The sequence below is a fragment of the Acanthochromis polyacanthus genome, chromosome 5 (genome assembly GCF_021347895.1).
Source record: "Acanthochromis polyacanthus isolate Apoly-LR-REF ecotype Palm Island chromosome 5, KAUST_Apoly_ChrSc, whole genome shotgun sequence".
NCBI lineage: Eukaryota > Metazoa > Chordata > Actinopteri > Pomacentridae > Acanthochromis > Acanthochromis polyacanthus.
The window spans coordinates 28,955,342-28,972,966 of NC_067117.1; the positions used below are offsets into that span (position 1 = coordinate 28,955,342).

General features: G+C 39.7%; 1 protein-coding gene across 6 annotated transcripts in view; it reads right to left on the minus strand.

Annotated features, from left to right (window-relative positions):
* Positions 1-17,625, minus strand: part of slc2a10 (solute carrier family 2 member 10) — a 37,664-nt gene that overhangs the window by 4,646 nt on the left and 15,393 nt on the right. For 2 of the 6 annotated variants that reach the window (XM_051948501.1, XM_051948500.1), the window contains exons 2-5: positions 10,229-10,305; positions 4,480-5,733; positions 3,165-3,287; positions 744-879 (exon numbers count right to left, since the gene is read on the minus strand). In XM_051948501.1, the coding sequence (XP_051804461.1) occupies positions 744-879; positions 3,165-3,287; positions 4,480-5,733; positions 10,229-10,232 (1,517 nt within the window). In that variant the 5' untranslated portion in view covers positions 10,233-10,305. Of the gene's footprint in view, positions 1-743; positions 880-3,164; positions 3,288-4,479; positions 5,734-10,228; positions 10,306-12,558; positions 12,653-17,625 lie in introns of those variants that run through there. The other 4 variants (XM_051948499.1, XM_051948502.1, XM_051948498.1 and 1 more) reach the window with 3 other exon arrangements.

Consider the following 17,625-nt stretch of genomic DNA (forward strand, 5'->3'; position numbering starts at 1 on the left):
TACAAAATAAGATCACATGTCATTCTCTTACATGGAATCACACATGGCTAATTTGTTTTGTCAGACAGTGTACAAAATCAGTCATAACACATCTTATTTTTTGTGTTGTTTTGTTCAACCAATAAGTTTCTTTTGGCTGGAAATGAGAAACAAATGACAAAGGACAGTAAGATACTATGAATTAGAGATGCTAACAATAAAAGTGAACTATTTCTGAAAATTTCAAGAAATTGCAGCTTCTTAAACACTATAAACAGAACAACTGATGCGGTAGTTCTCAAGTCTGTCACCCATCAATTGCTAGTCGTGGCTAAAAGCTAAGTGAGCTGCTGTTAGGGTCCATCATTGAGAGAGAGCTGCACGCTGTGGCTGCTCACAAGACAGGGACAGGCTGTAAAGCCATATGCAAATGTTTGAAAGTACCAGTTCCTGCAATGCAAAGCATCATCAAAAAGTGCAATTAGTTCCACTCTGAGAAAAAGTAACTCCTGCACCGGTAGCGCGAGAGACCAGAAGGAATCAAAGGATCAGCATCAAGACCATCCTGATGAATCTGAGCACTTCTGATGCCAACATGCCAAGACAAACACTAAAAAATGCTAAAATGTTTTTTTAAACATAGAAACACTCTCATTACCATCTCTGACACAGTATCTTCATCCATGTCATTTCTAGCCAGAAGAGAGTTGTTAAATAAAATGAAAATTTCCTATGCTTATGTCATTTTTTGGGCTCTAGTGTACCTGCTCAGCCGGAGCTCCTTGTCTATCTCCTCCAGACTTTTCCCTTTGGTCTCTGGTAGCATGAAGTAGAAGAACACTGCGGCTGCTACAGCGGTCAGTCCGTACACAAGAAAAATGCCCGACAGGCCGATACCATCTGTGGAATAAAAACACACACATAGTGAACATCCATCCATCCATCCTCTATACACCGCTTTATCCTCACTCGGGTCACGGGGGGTGCTGGAGTCTATCCCAGCTGACTCGGGTGAAGGCAGGGGACACCCTGGACAGGTCACCAGTCTGTCACAGGGCTACATATACAGACACACAATCACACTCACATTCACACCTACGGGCAATTTAGAGTAACCAATTAACCTCAGCATATTTTTGGACTGTGGGAGGAAGCCGGAGTACCCGGAGAAAACCCACGCATGCACAGGGAGAACATGCAAACTCCATGCAGAAAGATCCCAGGCCCACCCCGGGATTTGAACTGGAGATCTTCTTGCTGCAAGGCGAAAGTGCTAACCCCTTACTCCACTGTGCAGCCCCACAGTGAACATACGAGCAAGAATTCATCATTGAATCAGGCTGACAAAGTTATTTTGTGACGCACTTGTAGTTTGTAAGATCACTATGAGACGTGGTGTTTTCTCGAAAGTCTGACATGTTTCTGTGCTGCATATTTAGTTTTCAGTTCATGCTTTTGTTCCGCAATCTGCACCTCTGGAGCAGCTTGTGTTTGAGATAACAAAACTAAATCAAGAGCTGTGAGCGATTTCGAAGCCATTTCAATGTTCTCTCTGACTTTGTATGGCAATGTAATCTTAAAACAGAAACTGATTCAAACACCAAAGCCTTACAGCCCACTTGTTCATTTTCTAAGATTTGCAGGAAGTTTACTTTTACGTATAAATGATATTTCTCTTATTTGGTCTTTACTTGCTGCCAAAACACCTCGAAGCAGCTAAAAGAATAAAAACTGTTTTAAACACTGTCAGAATGAGACAGCCTATTTTCATAGATTTGACTGTCAAGTTTTGGCGCTTTCAATATTGGAGTTGCTGGGCTGCTCCTCTTCTTCTGATTCTTCTGGGACTCCCTCTTGGGCATTGCCAAGGACACTGTTCTCCATCCTGGCAAGCTCACAGCCTGGTTTGGGCTGAACTACCAAGTGGGGTTAGCAGGTATGTTGAGCCTAGTTTTCAGTGTCATGAAGGTGGTTCTCCTTTAACTGGCTAGATCACCATGGTAACTGATGTCATGGAGCTAATGTGGCTGGATTTAAATCAGCTGTAAGAAGTGTCTCCTTTTAAACAAATAGTTTCCTGATGAATATTTATGAGGCAGTACAGGTCCTCAGCTGAGGGAAAATGTTTAATCTGCAAACCTGTTGAGTTTTATGTTACTAAAACCACTGAAAGCAGCTGTGTAGTTACAGCACTGCAACCTGTGTGCATCCTGTTGCCATGGGAAACCAACATGTATGCACGAATCGCACTATTGTATGTTTTCATTTACACTGCTGGTACTGCAGCTGATAGAACACAGATTAGAAAATTCTATTGGTATTTGTTACATAAAATAATCAATCAATAATGTAAATTTTATGCTGATTTGGCCAAAAAATGAATTTATATTCTGCATTATGAGCTAGAGCAAACCTAAATGCACTTCAATACAACATCAACCTTGAATAAATGAAGTTTAACAGCTCTAACGTGCAGCTGTTAGTTACAAACAAGCGGCTGCGTTAATCGATAAAATAAATCAAATTAAAAAATAGCAGTTTTCTGGAAGCATTTCTGTTCTGCATTATGTGCAGTAGAGTCAAAGCACTAACTTTTTAAGTCTAAACACTCCCTTTCGTGTCAACGCACAGAGTCTGGCGCAGAAAGTTGATAACCAGCCTCATGATAGCCGTTATCTGACTGGAGCTTTAGTTCAGCCCTCAGGTTGACTTATTAAGTTGATAACCAGCTTTGTGTGATCACTTAGCATTCCTATGGTTGTTTTTAGGCTTAGAGAAGCCAGATAAAGAAAAGATTTCCAGCCTATGTATATATATTTGAAAAACACTCTCAGAACAGCCCGACCTGAAGAACTCAAAGAAAACTCCCATGTGCTGGTGTTGGGCGTGATGTGATAAGATAAGCTGATACAGAACAGTAACCGGTATGAGGCTCAGCTTGGTCCTGTGCTGCTTTGCCTGTTGATGTTCTGTTAATTTAGTCCACAGAGTCACATACGACTGAGCTTCTCCAGTTCTTAATTTGTACCTGATATCTGTTCTTTATCACGGAATACATCAATATATTCAGTTGTTCATTGAATATAAATGCAGTTTGGAAGCGTTCTCTTTATACGTTCTACAAGTGTTCATGGTTTTCTGAATGTCTGAACATCACAGCTGTTGTGCTGCTCACTGAAACCCACCAATGACATTCAAGAAAGTGAAGGTGACCAGCAGGTTTGCAGCCCAGTTGAAGCAGTTGGTGAAAGCGAACGCTCTTCCTCTGACAGCAGCTGGAAATATCTCACTCAGGAGGAGCCACGTCACTGGTCCATGAAAAGAAGAAAAGAAACAGTAAATACACAGAGTATTAAGGTCACTACTTAAGTCATTTGATAGCAAAGAATAATGCACATTATAATCAGCGATGGAGGTAAGAATATTTACTCAAGTGCTGTACTTAATTTACTTAAGTGTTCCCATTTTATGCCTTTTCTGCTCAGTACAAGTCAGAGGGAAACTATTTCACCCTTTATATGATTTGAGTTACATAATGCAGATACAGACAAAACAATGAACAAATAAATTAGAATGCATTGAGTTATAACAGCCAGCAGAGTATAAAATACTTAATTTAACCCTCTGTTTATCAGTACTACAACTTTTGGATTTATTTTAATATTCATACATGTATGCTTCAACTTTTAGGAAAATTTTAAAAGCAGGGCTCGTCACAGTATGTTTACAGTGTCAGACTGTTGTTAAAAATCTTATTTTTGTTTCTCTAAATGAATTAAAAGTACAAGTTATCCATCTTTTCTGTATAAGACAAGGAAAACAAGCAAATATTCACCTTGAACAAGCCGAGTCAGTGAATTTTTGACCTTTTTTTGACCAAGAAATTGACTTAAACGGTAAATTATCAACACTATTTCTGCTTAATTTTCAACATATATTTTCATCTCTCTAGGCTCGTGATGTAAATTCATTTGAGACTTTCATTTAATGTTGGAAATTCATGATTCGCTTAAACAAGAAATTCGATTTTAACCGATGTAGTTTCAACAAAAATTAGCTTTTTGCACCCCTGTATTTGATTTATTGATTTGTTTATTTTATTCATTTATTAATTTTTTTGTCAGGGGATGCCTGGGGAAGTTCACAATTAAATATTGTACTTCTTATAAATAAAATAAAATCAATAAAATAGATTTTGAGCTTATTAAATCATCTAAACTGTGGGACCCACTGGATGAAACGACACTATTTTATTAGAACTGTCACGCTGGACATAAGGACAAAGTGTTATCTTGCTGTAATGATGCTGCACGCTGCTATGAACCTTGGTTGTTTTTAAAATGTGCTATACAAATAAAGTTGGCTTGACTTCTTGGTGGCAGAAACTCTGGAAAGAACTAATACACAGAGTTCTAATAACCCAATGGAAAAATGTGAAGTTGAATAATATTATTGCATGCAGCACAAACAGATCGACCCATTTTGAGTGAGTATACTAACTTGGTCCAAATCCAGCTGAATATCCGCTGACAACCGCCATCATACACATGAGAATGATCCAGTTCACAACTGTGCTGTGGACGTTTGGAGAAGACTCTGGAGAAGCCTGTCTGACTTTATTGGACATTTGATCTTCATCTTTTGTGTTGTTATTGAAAAAATGGTGACTTTCACTAAGAGGTGGTTCCACAACTGCTGGACTGAGAGCAGGTGATTGAGGTAGATGTGTTCTGTTGACCAGAGTGACGTTCTGAGAATCACAAGGCTTCATAGAGTTCATCAGCGATCGTCCGCTGAGGAGTCCGATGGTGATCAGACAAACAGCCATGACAGAACAGCTGCTGATGAGTAGAGGCCTCCTCCCCACTCTGTCTAAAAACACCATCGACGTCAGAGTTGCGATCACTTTGACCAACCCCAAACCAACCGACGCCAGCACTGCCGAGGCGTCGCTCTCAAACCCCACCGAGTGGAAGATGGTGGAGGCGTAGAAGAGGACGTTGGGCTGCCCCGTGAACTGCTGAAACAGAACCAGTCCCAGCCCGATGACGGTGCGAGTCCTCATGTTGTCATGGCGCTGGAACAGATAGAAGCTGCTGTACTGAACTGCCTTGTTTTCTTTGCTGGAGATGACTTTGCCGTCGTCTGCTTCTTGGGTTTCAATGGTCTCCATGAGCTCTCTTTGGCTGAAACTTTCCTTAGCATTGGACGGGAGAAACCAGATGGAGACCAGCTGCACCAAAGCCGGCACCACAGCCAACCCGAACATCCACTTCCACCCTGTTTCAGACCCTGACAGGATGTAGTTCATAGCATAAGCTGCCAGGATGCCCACAGTGATCCCTGCTTCATACAGCGTTACCAGGAAGCCTCTTCGGTCAGGAGTCACCATCTCTGACACAAAGATGCAGCAGGACATGGAGGAAATGCAGATGGCGAAGCCCACCGTGATCCTGCCCAGCACCAGCGCCGGGTAGGAGCTGATGAGCAGGACCAGGCTGCCAGTGAGGACCAGGACGTTGCTGAGGAGGATGGAGTTCCTGCGGCCATGACGGTCGATCAAGCAGCCACCAGCGACGGAGGCCAGCAAGGCTCCGGTCAACAAAGAGCTGACTAGAGCCTCCTGCTGGACACACGAGAGGCCGAACTCGGTCTTGATCTGCAGCAGAGCGCCAGAGATGATGCCCAGCTCGTAACCGAACACCAGGCCGCCCAGAGTGGAGACCACGCTGGCCAGCAGGAGGATGGAGCAATCTGGGAGGAAGCAGACATTCACATGGTTCAGCTGTGAGGCACAAAATGAAAAATGAATGTGAATTTATGAGTTTTCATGTTTCAAAACCCACAAGTTCTTCCTGGAACTACAAGCTCCATTAACCTCAGCAGCAAGTGCAAAAATCATATTCTTAAAATGTGCTTCATGAGGTCAACAGCAGTGCTTTTCGAAATGGATGACATTTATTCACTGTCATTTTTGTGCGGTGCATTTGTGAAAAGACCTTTGCATTACCGACAATATTTACTGGCATTGTTAATAACATGGCAGCTGGTTGTCATAATTACACAAAATAAAGACAAATTAGTAAAAAATTAGGTGACTTCAGCCCAAGGGCGTAACTTTGGGTCTTCCATTGGGGGGGTTAAACTCTGTGCCTGTTTATTGGTATTTATTGAATCGTTTACTTTTGTAAAAGGAGTCGTGGTAATTTGGCATGTCTGTATTAGAAATACATTGGTGATTTACTTGAAGTTGTTGCAGCTGTGTACTTATGTATTTATGCAACAATGACCAATTAATTCCTATTGTGTTTAAGTACTAGCTAGCAAGACCGTAGCAGCTTCCACTTAATTGATTTTGGGTTTATGTCAACTATCTATGAAAAGAAAAATCAAGAACTTTAAAGATTAATCAATTGCATCACTGTATTGACAAAACTAAAGTGCAAACAGAAAATGTCTTATGCACAATTCATGGCAACACTCAATACATCACACAATACAGGGTGGCATACTGGAGTGCAGCTTGCACCTCTATTCTGGCGTGGAGCATGTATAGAGAAAGCTAACACAGTACAAGGGCTAAGGTATGTTACCTGGTCATTTGTGCCTCCTGTGCTGCCTTTCCCTGTGCTCTCTCTCCCTCTCTTTGGTCACCTGATGATCCTCCATCACCTGGACTTCCTCTGTCACCTCCTCCTCCTCTCTCTCCTCATCTGCGACTGTGCTTCTCCCTCTCTGGTCACCTGCCTCTCTTTCATGGCCTGTTCGGCAATCATATTCAGTGGAGGTTTTTTGCACAAGCCAACTAGGCGGCCGCCAAGGGCGGCAAACTCAAGGGGGCGGCATGATGAAGGGGGGGGAAAAGTCATTAAATACAATTCCCTACATAAGCACGCAGCTGAGTAAGCATCCATTGACACTCTGATGGTTTTACGTTACATAACAAATGGCGCCCTCTTGAGGTCAAGACTCAGAGGTGCGCCCTCTGCTCTCTGACCGACGAGACCGTCCGGCGATTGCCTGGGGACCAGACAGCCTTTATATTGTGTATTACAAATATCCCTTATAACGGGAATACAGTCTAGCTAAGCTAGGCTAGTCCGGCGACAGGTGGCGGGGGGGAGACGGCGAAGACGGCCCGATAGTATATATATTCCACTCCCCCCCCCCCCCCCATCCCCCGTCAACAGGAAAGGCGAGAGGGGTGCGTGTTTACCGGTGACTGGGCGCGACAGACTGACTTGTCTAGGGAGTCAATAAGGCTAGAACCGCCACTGATCATATTCTTGAACCTGGTATAAAAAAAAAGCTTAGTTAATGTTAAAATGGTATCAGCCCGGTTAAAACTGACCAGTAAGGTCAAAGAACAATTTGAGGAGATAAATACATTCAGGTATTTCCCAAATTTTGTCAAGATTCACGAGATGAAGTACTTCTCTTCCCCTCCTCTGTCACTGTCACCGGCTGCGTGCTCCGCAGTCACCCTGCTGCAGCAGCAGGATGGATACTTAATACACATGGAGGAGCGTCTGTTGTCACCATGGTTACCGCTTCAGGCCGACGCAGACATCCCTGTTCCTTCAGGATTTAGAAATGCCTGTAAAAATGTAGCTTCTGTGTATGCTATTGCGTTGTTTGATCAGTAAAGTAGCTTCACTTCTGAAAAGATATTTGATGTGGAAAACAGCGCCGTTACGACCTGCCCGGTTCCCCCGAGAAATGCAGTTTAACTACGCCGCCATCCATCACTGTGTATTGGAGCAAAGTCAGCAAACAGCCCTTTAAGTTACAATTCAGTGAAAACTGACACTGGTCCTACACAGTACATCCCCAACACTCTCTGGCTGTACCTCACAGGACAAGCTCAAACCAACTCCAGTCACAAATCATCAGCTAACTTAACAAGACAGGTAGGCTATTTTACCTCTTTTTAGTGAAGATATTTCCTTTTTTTTAGTTGTTGGTGTTGACCAACAATGAAGAATTGTTGTTTGTCCTTTTCGCGCTCTTTTCATTTCTTCACGGCTCTGCTGTCTCCATCCATGCCAAATATACTGGGGCAGGGAAAAGTGAACGTTACTAGAGGAGGCGCCGCGGGTTGGGTGATACCAAGTACTCGGTGGGGGTGTGGGGGGTTACATTAAGATGATTAAACTTGCTACTGTTTTGTTGGCAAATTATATTAATAATAAAAATCAACAAGATAATTAATGCTTTTATTACATTGGAAAAATGTGATTATATTGTGAGGGTTACATTAGCTGAACGTGATTTTTGCGAGGGTCATGACCCCCGTATCCCCGGTGCAAATTATGCCCTTGCTTCAGCCAGATCCAACATGCTACTTACAGGCTAAGAGACCATTCTACATCACAATAGTTTTATTTTTGATCTTTCAGGTTTTTGTTAGAATAATTCTGCTTTTATTGAAGTCATATTTAGAATGCAAGATTTGTTTGAGCTCAAGAAGAGATTATTTCTTCTTGTTTCTATGACCCAACATTCTTAACCCTCCTGTCCTCCTTCGGGTCAAATTGAGCCGTTTTAAAGTTTTAAAAATGTTGGGGAAAATATATATATTTTCACAGTGAAAACTTCCACATTTTCAAAAATTTTAAGGAAATTTTTGAACATTTTTTGGTGGAAAAAAACAAATTAAAAAAAAATGTTTAAGAAAATTCTGAAAAAAATCAACCACAATCCAGTGAATTTTGCTGTCAAATTTGGGGATTTTTTATTTTTAAAAAAATTGAGGGAAATTTTTCAGGAATTTTCTTCCTGAAGATCTTGCAATTTATTTATTTTTTTATAAATTTGGGGGGAAAAAAATCCGAATTTTTGGAATTTTTCAGACAAGGCAACAACATTTTTTGTTAAGGACAACACAAGGGTTAAACAGTAGAAAAAAGTAAATGTCAGTAAAATGCCTCTCAGCAGTCTAGAAGAAGTGTCTTCCCATCATTATCTTTCATTTATTTTTATGTTTTGTTGCTTTCAACCTACTTTCAACTTCCATTTATTTATTTTATGCCACATTATATTTTCTTTCCACTACATTTCAAAGGGAAATATTGTACATTTTACTGCAGTACATGTATGTGAAGGCTCTACTTTACAGGTAATTTTCATAAAATACATACGATCTATTTGACAGCCAGTGAAAAAATCTCATATTGGGTTGTTTTTATGGATATTCTAAATGTCATTGCATAGGAATGTATGTTAAGTCAATGTTTGTTCTAAATTCACACAAATATCTGACAGAAATGGAGAACAAATGTAGTTGGTTACTCGTAAACTTATTTCAACAGCCCCTTTTCAGAGACTTAAATTGTGCATCAAGGGTAAATATACAAGATAATACCATAAAACATGAAAGGAATTTCAGGCAGTGGTCAACAATAAGAATAAAACTGAAAACAAAAACATCATGAAAATAGCTAAGGGGTGTTTGTCACACAGTTAAAACATTACAGGATTTAATCACTTTCAATCCTGATCTGTGGAAAGTTTAACATTTCGGTTCTCATATTTTAGGGCAGAAAAAAGAGTTAAAGATGTGAAATCTGTAATGAGCAGCCAGAACATGTGGGGATTCAAAAGCAAAAGCAATTCTAAATAGATTTCTGAAATGAGAAGGGAGCTGATGTAACTCAGACGTGACTGGAGAGATACTTTATGTCTACTGTAGACAGGCAACTGTGGCCTATACAAGAGGAAATGGAGAAATTAAGTACATTAGAGGATGCAATTTAAAGACATCTAATGTTACATAGAGCTTAAAAAGAAGAGAAGAAATCCTGTGAAGGGCTGCTGGGCTGTAGCCTTGTTGTTCTACAGTCTAAGGTCAACATGTGAAAGTGTTTGTGACGTTAGAAAGTTTAGAGTTCATCGTTCAAATCCTGCCACAACAGCAGCTGTTGCACAGAGCATTATAAAATGAAAAAATGTCTCTGCAGCTGCTCCTCAAATCAACCTGTGGCTCTTTGATGTTCAGGATCCACCAACTGAAATGCAAATGAAGCAGGCGAGAAATCCAGACTAAACCTATTTGATTTCATAAGAGCGTTCTAGCAGAGTCCATTAGTAAAACCTGACCGGCTAAGTTTCTTTGCACTTGTGACTGGTTTGTTTAATTTGTCTTTTGATTTGGCAAACTTAATTTATCTTACCTTACTTTACCTCAGACTAAATCAATAAAAAATCCACACTTTGCTGGCCAACATTTTTAATAGAAATGGAAACTCACCCATTGCCTCTGCTGTGCTATGTGCATATTCGGGTCAGGCCCTTCAAGTTTCGGATCCGTCTCTGAGCTGACATCCTCTGTTCAAAATAAAGGCAAATCATTATAAAGATAACAGCTCCGATCTCCTGATCCTGCACCCACAGGGAGTCCTGGAGCTCAAAGAAAAGGACGAGGGAGCACACAAGAGCCTGCTGCAGCTGTGGCGTCGTCATGACAACCCTCCTGTTGATTGCCATGATTTCATTAGAGAGTCCGTTTGAGATGGACAAATGCACGGCTGTGGAGAAAACGGCTCGGTGACGAAGCGGTGGGGAATTTGGTGTGTGACTGAAATAACAGCTGCACCAATAAGTTGCATCACGGCGATTAAAAAGCACTTTTCACTTGCTGATAGTAAATATAAGTACAAAAGTGTTAAGTTTAGATTGTTCTTGACACTCCATTGCATCATCTGTTTAAGGAATCCTAATGTTCCCACCAGCATGAGACTGAATTCTGTAACTACCGCTCCTCAATTGAAGTTTTTTTTTTCTTCAAAAAAGCTACAAAAAGATAAAGGCAGACATTTTAGTATGGATTTTGAATGTAAATGTTATTTTAAATCTGACAACAAATCTAAATGACACAGTCGAGCATCCTGTATCCTGAACCTAATAGCCGGAAATGCTATTTTAACTTTTGTCTTGAACTTTTTATGAATGACAGTGAATAATAATAACCCTGGAATAACATGAAGCTATGAGGGAATTTCTAAAGCATTTTGCATTTTGGTTCCTTCGTAGATTTATACTAGGTTTCTTGGAAATACGATACAATTCATTGGGTAAGAAATAAACTGACAACCTTAAATTATCAGTTTTGGTGACGTAGAAATAGAGTGGTGGAAAAAGTTTTCCAACACACTTAAAATTTTAAGGGTGCAACAATGTTTGCATTACTGCATGCAAACCAGATGGATGGTGTCCAGAGACTCCATCGAGGCTGCTCCTTGAGGGCTGCATTTTATTTTTTGCAAATATTTCAACTTCTGTAAGTTTTTCCAGTTTTTGCATTCATCTGCACGTACTGTAGGACCATGTAACAAATAAAAACCTGCAAATCTTAAAGACAAAAGGGTCAAAACACCTGAAGCTGACCATTAAAGTCCCAATCCTTCAGATGGAAATTCCACCTTTTTGGCCTCAATGACTTTCCATAGAAACACCAACATCTGCAGTGGTGGAAAAAAGTTTTCGGACACTCTTAAAATTTTACACATTTGCAAATATTATCATGAAATATTTGTGTGAAAACCTGTTTTGTGTTTCAAAAGGCGTGGCTGCATTAGACAGACACAAACACATACAAATTAGATTTTTTTGTTGACTGTTTACAAGAAAAAATAACAAAACTAAATTCTACCAAAATGACCCAACACTCAAAATGTATTATTTTTATGGAAACCAATCACTTTTAAGTTTTAATGGCTTTTTTTTAGGATTTGTTCAACATTATGGCTGTGATTTCTTGTATTGACTACAGCTGGCCACTCCTCTGAGCTAATTTAAACCATAAAAAGTCCATTTGAAACACTGGTTAGACTCAGCTACAAACACTACAAAGTCTGAGAAGCTCAGCAAAGATCTGATAATAAATCTATGAAAAAACTAAAATACATGATTGTTTTTTAAGACAAGCGGTCATTTATTTCAACGGCATAGAGTTACAGGAGTCGCTGGAAACTCATCACAAATCGAACAAGAACAAAGTCATTCCTACTGTTAGAACCTTAACATAATACAGATTTTTTGTTTTTTTGTTGATATTAATGGATAACCTTCCACACAACTCTCATGTTAACAGTTCAAGAAAGTCGATATAGGAATATCCTTACAAAAAACAAAACAACAACAACAAACACAGAGACTCATTTTCTACTATCAGAAAGTTAAACCATCTCACTTCAAAAACACTTCTTTTCCTCACACCCCTAAAAAGCCATTTAAGAGGCCACTATCATCCAAGAAAAGAAATGAAATGAAAAACTTCACTATATTTCGTTGGTAAGTGGAGGAAATACTGTTGAACTACGAGGATCTGGAGTTTCTGCTTTTCTTTTACTCTCTCAGTTTAGTTTCTACCTTCTAACCCTGTCAGACACATTCAAGTTTAACATTTCCTTCTGAAATGTAAACAAAAGGACTGAGCTGCTTTTTTCGACTGAACTTACAGTCCATAAAACTTCGTCCCTCAGCGAAAAAACAGAACTCTGACCGCCATCCTGCCGCAGCCCTGCAGCTCTGTTTTCATTTATCTGCTTTATTTCCTGTTAGACCACCAGAAACACTCACCGTTTGCAGCACAAACACTTACTCAGGCCAGAGATGCTCCTGGAAAACTTCTCGTCCTTCAGGAAGCTACAGCTACGTGGCAGCCGAGTCAAGTCGCAGGAAAAAAAAAAAAAACAGAAAAAAAAAACTTCTTGTCGGAGTTTTAACGCCAGAGGTCGACATCTGTCCGATTATCCCAGGAAGAGAAAGTCCCAGAGAGGAGCCACAAAGCGCCCACTGCTGCAGTACAGCTGGTTCATCCTCATGTTATCCTGTGGGTCAATTAAAGTTTGAAAATGTGGAAAAATGCATGTTTTCACAGTGAAACTTCTGATGTCCAGATTTTCAACATTTTTGGGAAATCTTTGAACATTTTTTGGGGGAACAAAGAAATGTTAAAAATGTTTCTTAATCCAGCGAAATTCACTGGATTTTGGTTGATTTTTATGTAAATGTTCTTAAAGAAAATATTACAAGTTTTACTGATATATGTGTCATCACTTTATATATTTTAAGATTTTTTTGGGGAAAATTTTTACTCACTTCTTGAAGAACATTTACAATAATTTTCTTGCCAAATAAAACACTGCAAAAGAAATTTAAATCTCCCTTTTTCCATTGATGTCCCTTTGTGGTTGTGGAGGCATTTTGTTACAGCTTGGCTCAAAGGCTGCAAGAAAACAAGGAGACAACAACTAAAAATGGATTACTGCAGTGCAAATAACCGATCTGGTGTCGTAAAGACAGCAAACAAAACCCAAACCATGGACTGAAGCTCCAGGAGGAAGCAGCTCCTGTCAGAGAAAGTGAGGAAGGTGAGCTGAGCCAGTTGATCCCAGATGTGGACCAATCAGCTGATTGGTTCATAGCTGATGTGTTTAATTTTTGCGATTTTATTAGTTATTTTCTTTAATTTAACAAAGCAGAGCCACAAATTGAAAAAAAAATCCATTTATAATTGTCAGGAATGTGTTTTTTATTGTGGTAATTTAAAGAAAAAAGTTCATGTTTGTGCAGCACAACTTTGGGAATCTTATTCCTGCCAGAGGTGTTGGAAAAACTGAACCAGATCTCCTCTCCAAACAGATCAAGAGTGGTTCTGGATGCATCATTTAAAGTCCTGGATGCATCATTTAAACTCCTGGAAACAGAACGTCGGAGCCTATAAAAGCTCTGCAGACCTTCCATCGGTCCCTTTTTGCACTTGGACTTCTTGAGGACACTTGCAAATCGACCTGAGCTGACAGCTGACCTCTTTGGAGATCTCTGGAAAGCATTTACAAAACCAAAAACTTCTGCGGAGTGAACTCTATTTCTGGAAGAAGAAGAAGACGAACCGGAGCTGCTGAGAGACGAGATGTCCGCCCGCTGGGAGCACCTGGACCTGGACCTTCAGCTTGCAGGTAGGAAGAGATCTTCTCTTTTCCTAAACAGTTCATTTTAACCTCGAGAAACAAACAGGAAGCGTTTTCAGCTCGAAAATGAGAATTAATTGGCTCAATTTGTTCAGTTTGTCGAGCTTTGGTGACATGTTAGAAAACACAGTTTGAATGATGCTCGTGGCTATTTTGGTGTAAACGTGATATTTCTAAGGTTTACTGTATAAATATGTCAGAAAATATGAGGAATGTATTGAAAATACTAAATATAATAAGAAATTATGCGACTTTACTTCGAGGCATTATTTTCGTTCATTAGTGTGTGAAGTTTATGAAAACGGAATGATTACTGAGACATTTTTCAAAATGCTAAATATTTTTTCCCACAAAGGAAGAAATGTAGAAAGTTTTAGTTAAATTTGAAGTAACAGAAGTTTTGGTGACATGTTAAAAAAACACATTTTGAATGATGCTGTGGCTTTTTCTGTGTAAAATAGTTATTTCTAAGTTTTACTGGATGAAATGTCCCAGAAAATATGAGCAATGTGTTTGAAATATCACAGGATATCAAGAAAATGTGAGGTTTTACTTGCAGGCCATGATTTTAGCTGAATTTAGTGTGTGCAGTTTATGAAATCTGAATGATTACTGAGACGTTTTTTAAAAATGCAAAATATTTTTACCCATAAAGAAAAAAATGAAGAAATTATTTGTTCAATTTAAATGTTTTAAGTAGCATAGGTTTTGGTGATATGTTAGAAAACATACTTTGAATGACGCTTTTGTTTTTTCTGGGTGTAAAATTGATATTTCTGAGTTTTACTGTACAAAATATCCCAGACAATATGAGGAATGTGTTTGAAATGTCACAATATGTTAAGAAAATATGTAATTTTATTTAAATGGCATCGTTATAGTTGAATTTGATGTCCAAATTGTGGAAACCAGAAGGTGACTGAGACAAAAATCTGATGTTAAAAATTCTGTATTTTTTTATTATTTCATCCATTTTGAGATCTGAATTTTAGTTGAACTTTGTGTGAGAAAACAAAAAACAAGATGACCACAGAGATATTTTTCACAAACTGCTGAAAATGTTTTATTTTTAAACCATGCAGAAAGTTCGGGGAAACAAAATGGAGACTCACATATTTTCAATCAAATGCCGTAAATGTTTGTTTTTGGTCACCATGGAGATGGTGGAACTGTTGGGAGAAGCTTTAGAACGTGAAGATGGACAGAAAACAGCTGAAAAGGTCACCGTCAGATTTGAGTTGTTCTCAGCTGAACTCGGCTGTTGTGTTCAAATCTGTCATTTTATATTTAGGGTTATTTCGGAGTTATTTCTGCCGCTCTGAAAAATGTTTTCATGTGATAAACGCTGTTCTGCTGTTATGAATGACCGAATGCGCACGTCCTGCGTCTCCTGCACGAGCACTGGTTTACTCTTCTAACCTTTAGAATAACCAGAGACTGTCGTGTTCACAGAGGATCACGTTTCTGTGGTTATCTCGTTGAAAGCCTGTAGCTGTTGCGCATGACTGAACAAGGTGCCCAATTCGTCATGCGTAATTACGCATAGAGTTTGGCGCCACTGGCAGCGGTGATGGAGAACGTAGCATCAACTTGTAAACACGATGCACATAATATCATGTGAAATAATCTGTTCTCTCTGAATCACTGGAGACCATCAGATCCTCTTTCCAAATTCCTCATTCAAAGTTCAGTTTAATGTGAAGTCAAGCAGCAGAAGTGATTTGATTGTGGAGAATCAGGTTAAAATGTCTTTTACATGTTGGCACCTTCCTAAAAATAACGGCCCAAGTCATTTTTGACTATTATTATTATTATTATTATTATTATCATTATTATTATTATTATTGCCTAAATCATGCTGGCCGCCTCTGGTAAAATTGCCTTCATCCTCAGTTGAACAGATCATGTGATTCCATCCTGCAGTTTAATGGCCTTTAGGTCAAGGTTCAGGCTGGTGTCCTTCAATTTTTTCTGCTTTCTGAAGAACTTCAGAAAAAGACTTCAGCCATTATTTTAAGAGGTGTCCATGTGGAGCTGAGTAGATGCATCACTGCTGCCTGTGAGTGTTTCTGAATCTGTTCTTTAGAATTTAGTGACTGAGGTGGAAGATGTGGCTCTGATTCCTTACAGGAAACACAAAGTAATATTAGTGTGTTGTTTCATGTTAAGGGCTGTACAGTGATGTAGTGGTTAGCACTTTCACTTTGCAGCAAGAAGATCTCTGGTTCAAATCCCGGGGTGGGCCTGGGATCTTTCTGCATGGAGTTTACATGTTCTCCCTGTGCATGCGTGGGTTTTCTCTGGGTACTCCGGCTTCCTCCCACAGTCCAAAAATATGCTGAGGTTAATTGATTATTCTAATTGTCTGTAGGTGTGAATGTGAGTGTGATTGTTTGTCTGTATATGTAGCCCTGCGACAGACTGGCGACCTGTCCAGGGTGTCCCCTGCCTTCACCCGAGTCAGCTGGGATAGGCTCCAGCACCCCCCGCGACCCTAGTGAGGATAAAGCGGTGTATAGAGGATGGATGGATGTTTGATGTTATCTTAATCATAGCTGCCACAGTAACTACTACATGTATGAAGCATTTTGTGCACAGCATCCTGTGATATTCACAAGTCAGAGTAAAGTATTTTGAAGTTGTGGTAGATATTTGTGTTATTTGGGTCTCAGCTGCTGAATGAAAACGTTTTTTGATGTGTTTCTTTTATATGTGTCAGGATTCTGCCCCTGTGCTGCCTTTGTTCCTGTTCCACTTTTCCTCCCTTTTCCTTCCTCCCCTCGTTTGGATTGACCCTTTTTGGACCTTGTTGTTTTCTGTTTAGACTCGTGCCTGTTTGTTCCTCCTGTGTTGGTTGCTCTTCTGTGTGTATTTTTGCTAGTGTCTTTGTCTCCCTCTGTCTGTGGCCCTTCTCTCCTGTCACTCATCTTCTGGCTTTGTCACCTGCTCTGATTACGGCACGAGCGTCAGCTGCCACTAATTAGTCAATTCTACTCACCTGTCTCCTGTATTTAAGCTCTGCCATTCCCTTCAGTCTTTGCTGGTGCATAGTTAGACATACATGCAGTTCTCTCTGCACTCCCCACTACCCTCCTCCGCTGGATTCTCAGTTGTTGGACTTTGCCATTTTTCACCCCTTTTCTGGATTACCCCCATTGGACTTGATGCTTGTTTGACCCTAGTTTGCTCTTGTGTTTGCTGTTCGTTCTCCTTCTGTAAGTTCCTCTTAGTCTGCCGTAGCCTTTGTCGTGTTTAGTTTTGTCCTCCCTTCTTCGTCTGTTGTTTCACCTCTGTCTAATTAGGTTTATGTCCACTTCAGTCTTGTTTTCAGTTGTAAAAGTTTTTTTTGATTTAGTTAATAAATTCTTTAATCATGCCTAGTGTTTTGTCAGTGATGTCTGCACCTGGGTTCTCAACAACCCTAACAATATGAAATGTTAGAAGATTTAAAATCCATGAAACAGTGTTTGTATTTCTACACACAAAAATAACTTTTTTTTTTTAGATGGTATAATATAGTACAATTCTACAGTGTTTTTATTCATAATTTTTGATGTGGACATTCTGTACAGCTTTTGTCTTTATTGATGATTACATGTAAATGAATAGTCTTTTTCTATGATTTTGCTCATTATGTGTAATTTAACAGCACAGCTACAGTGAAGGTAGAACT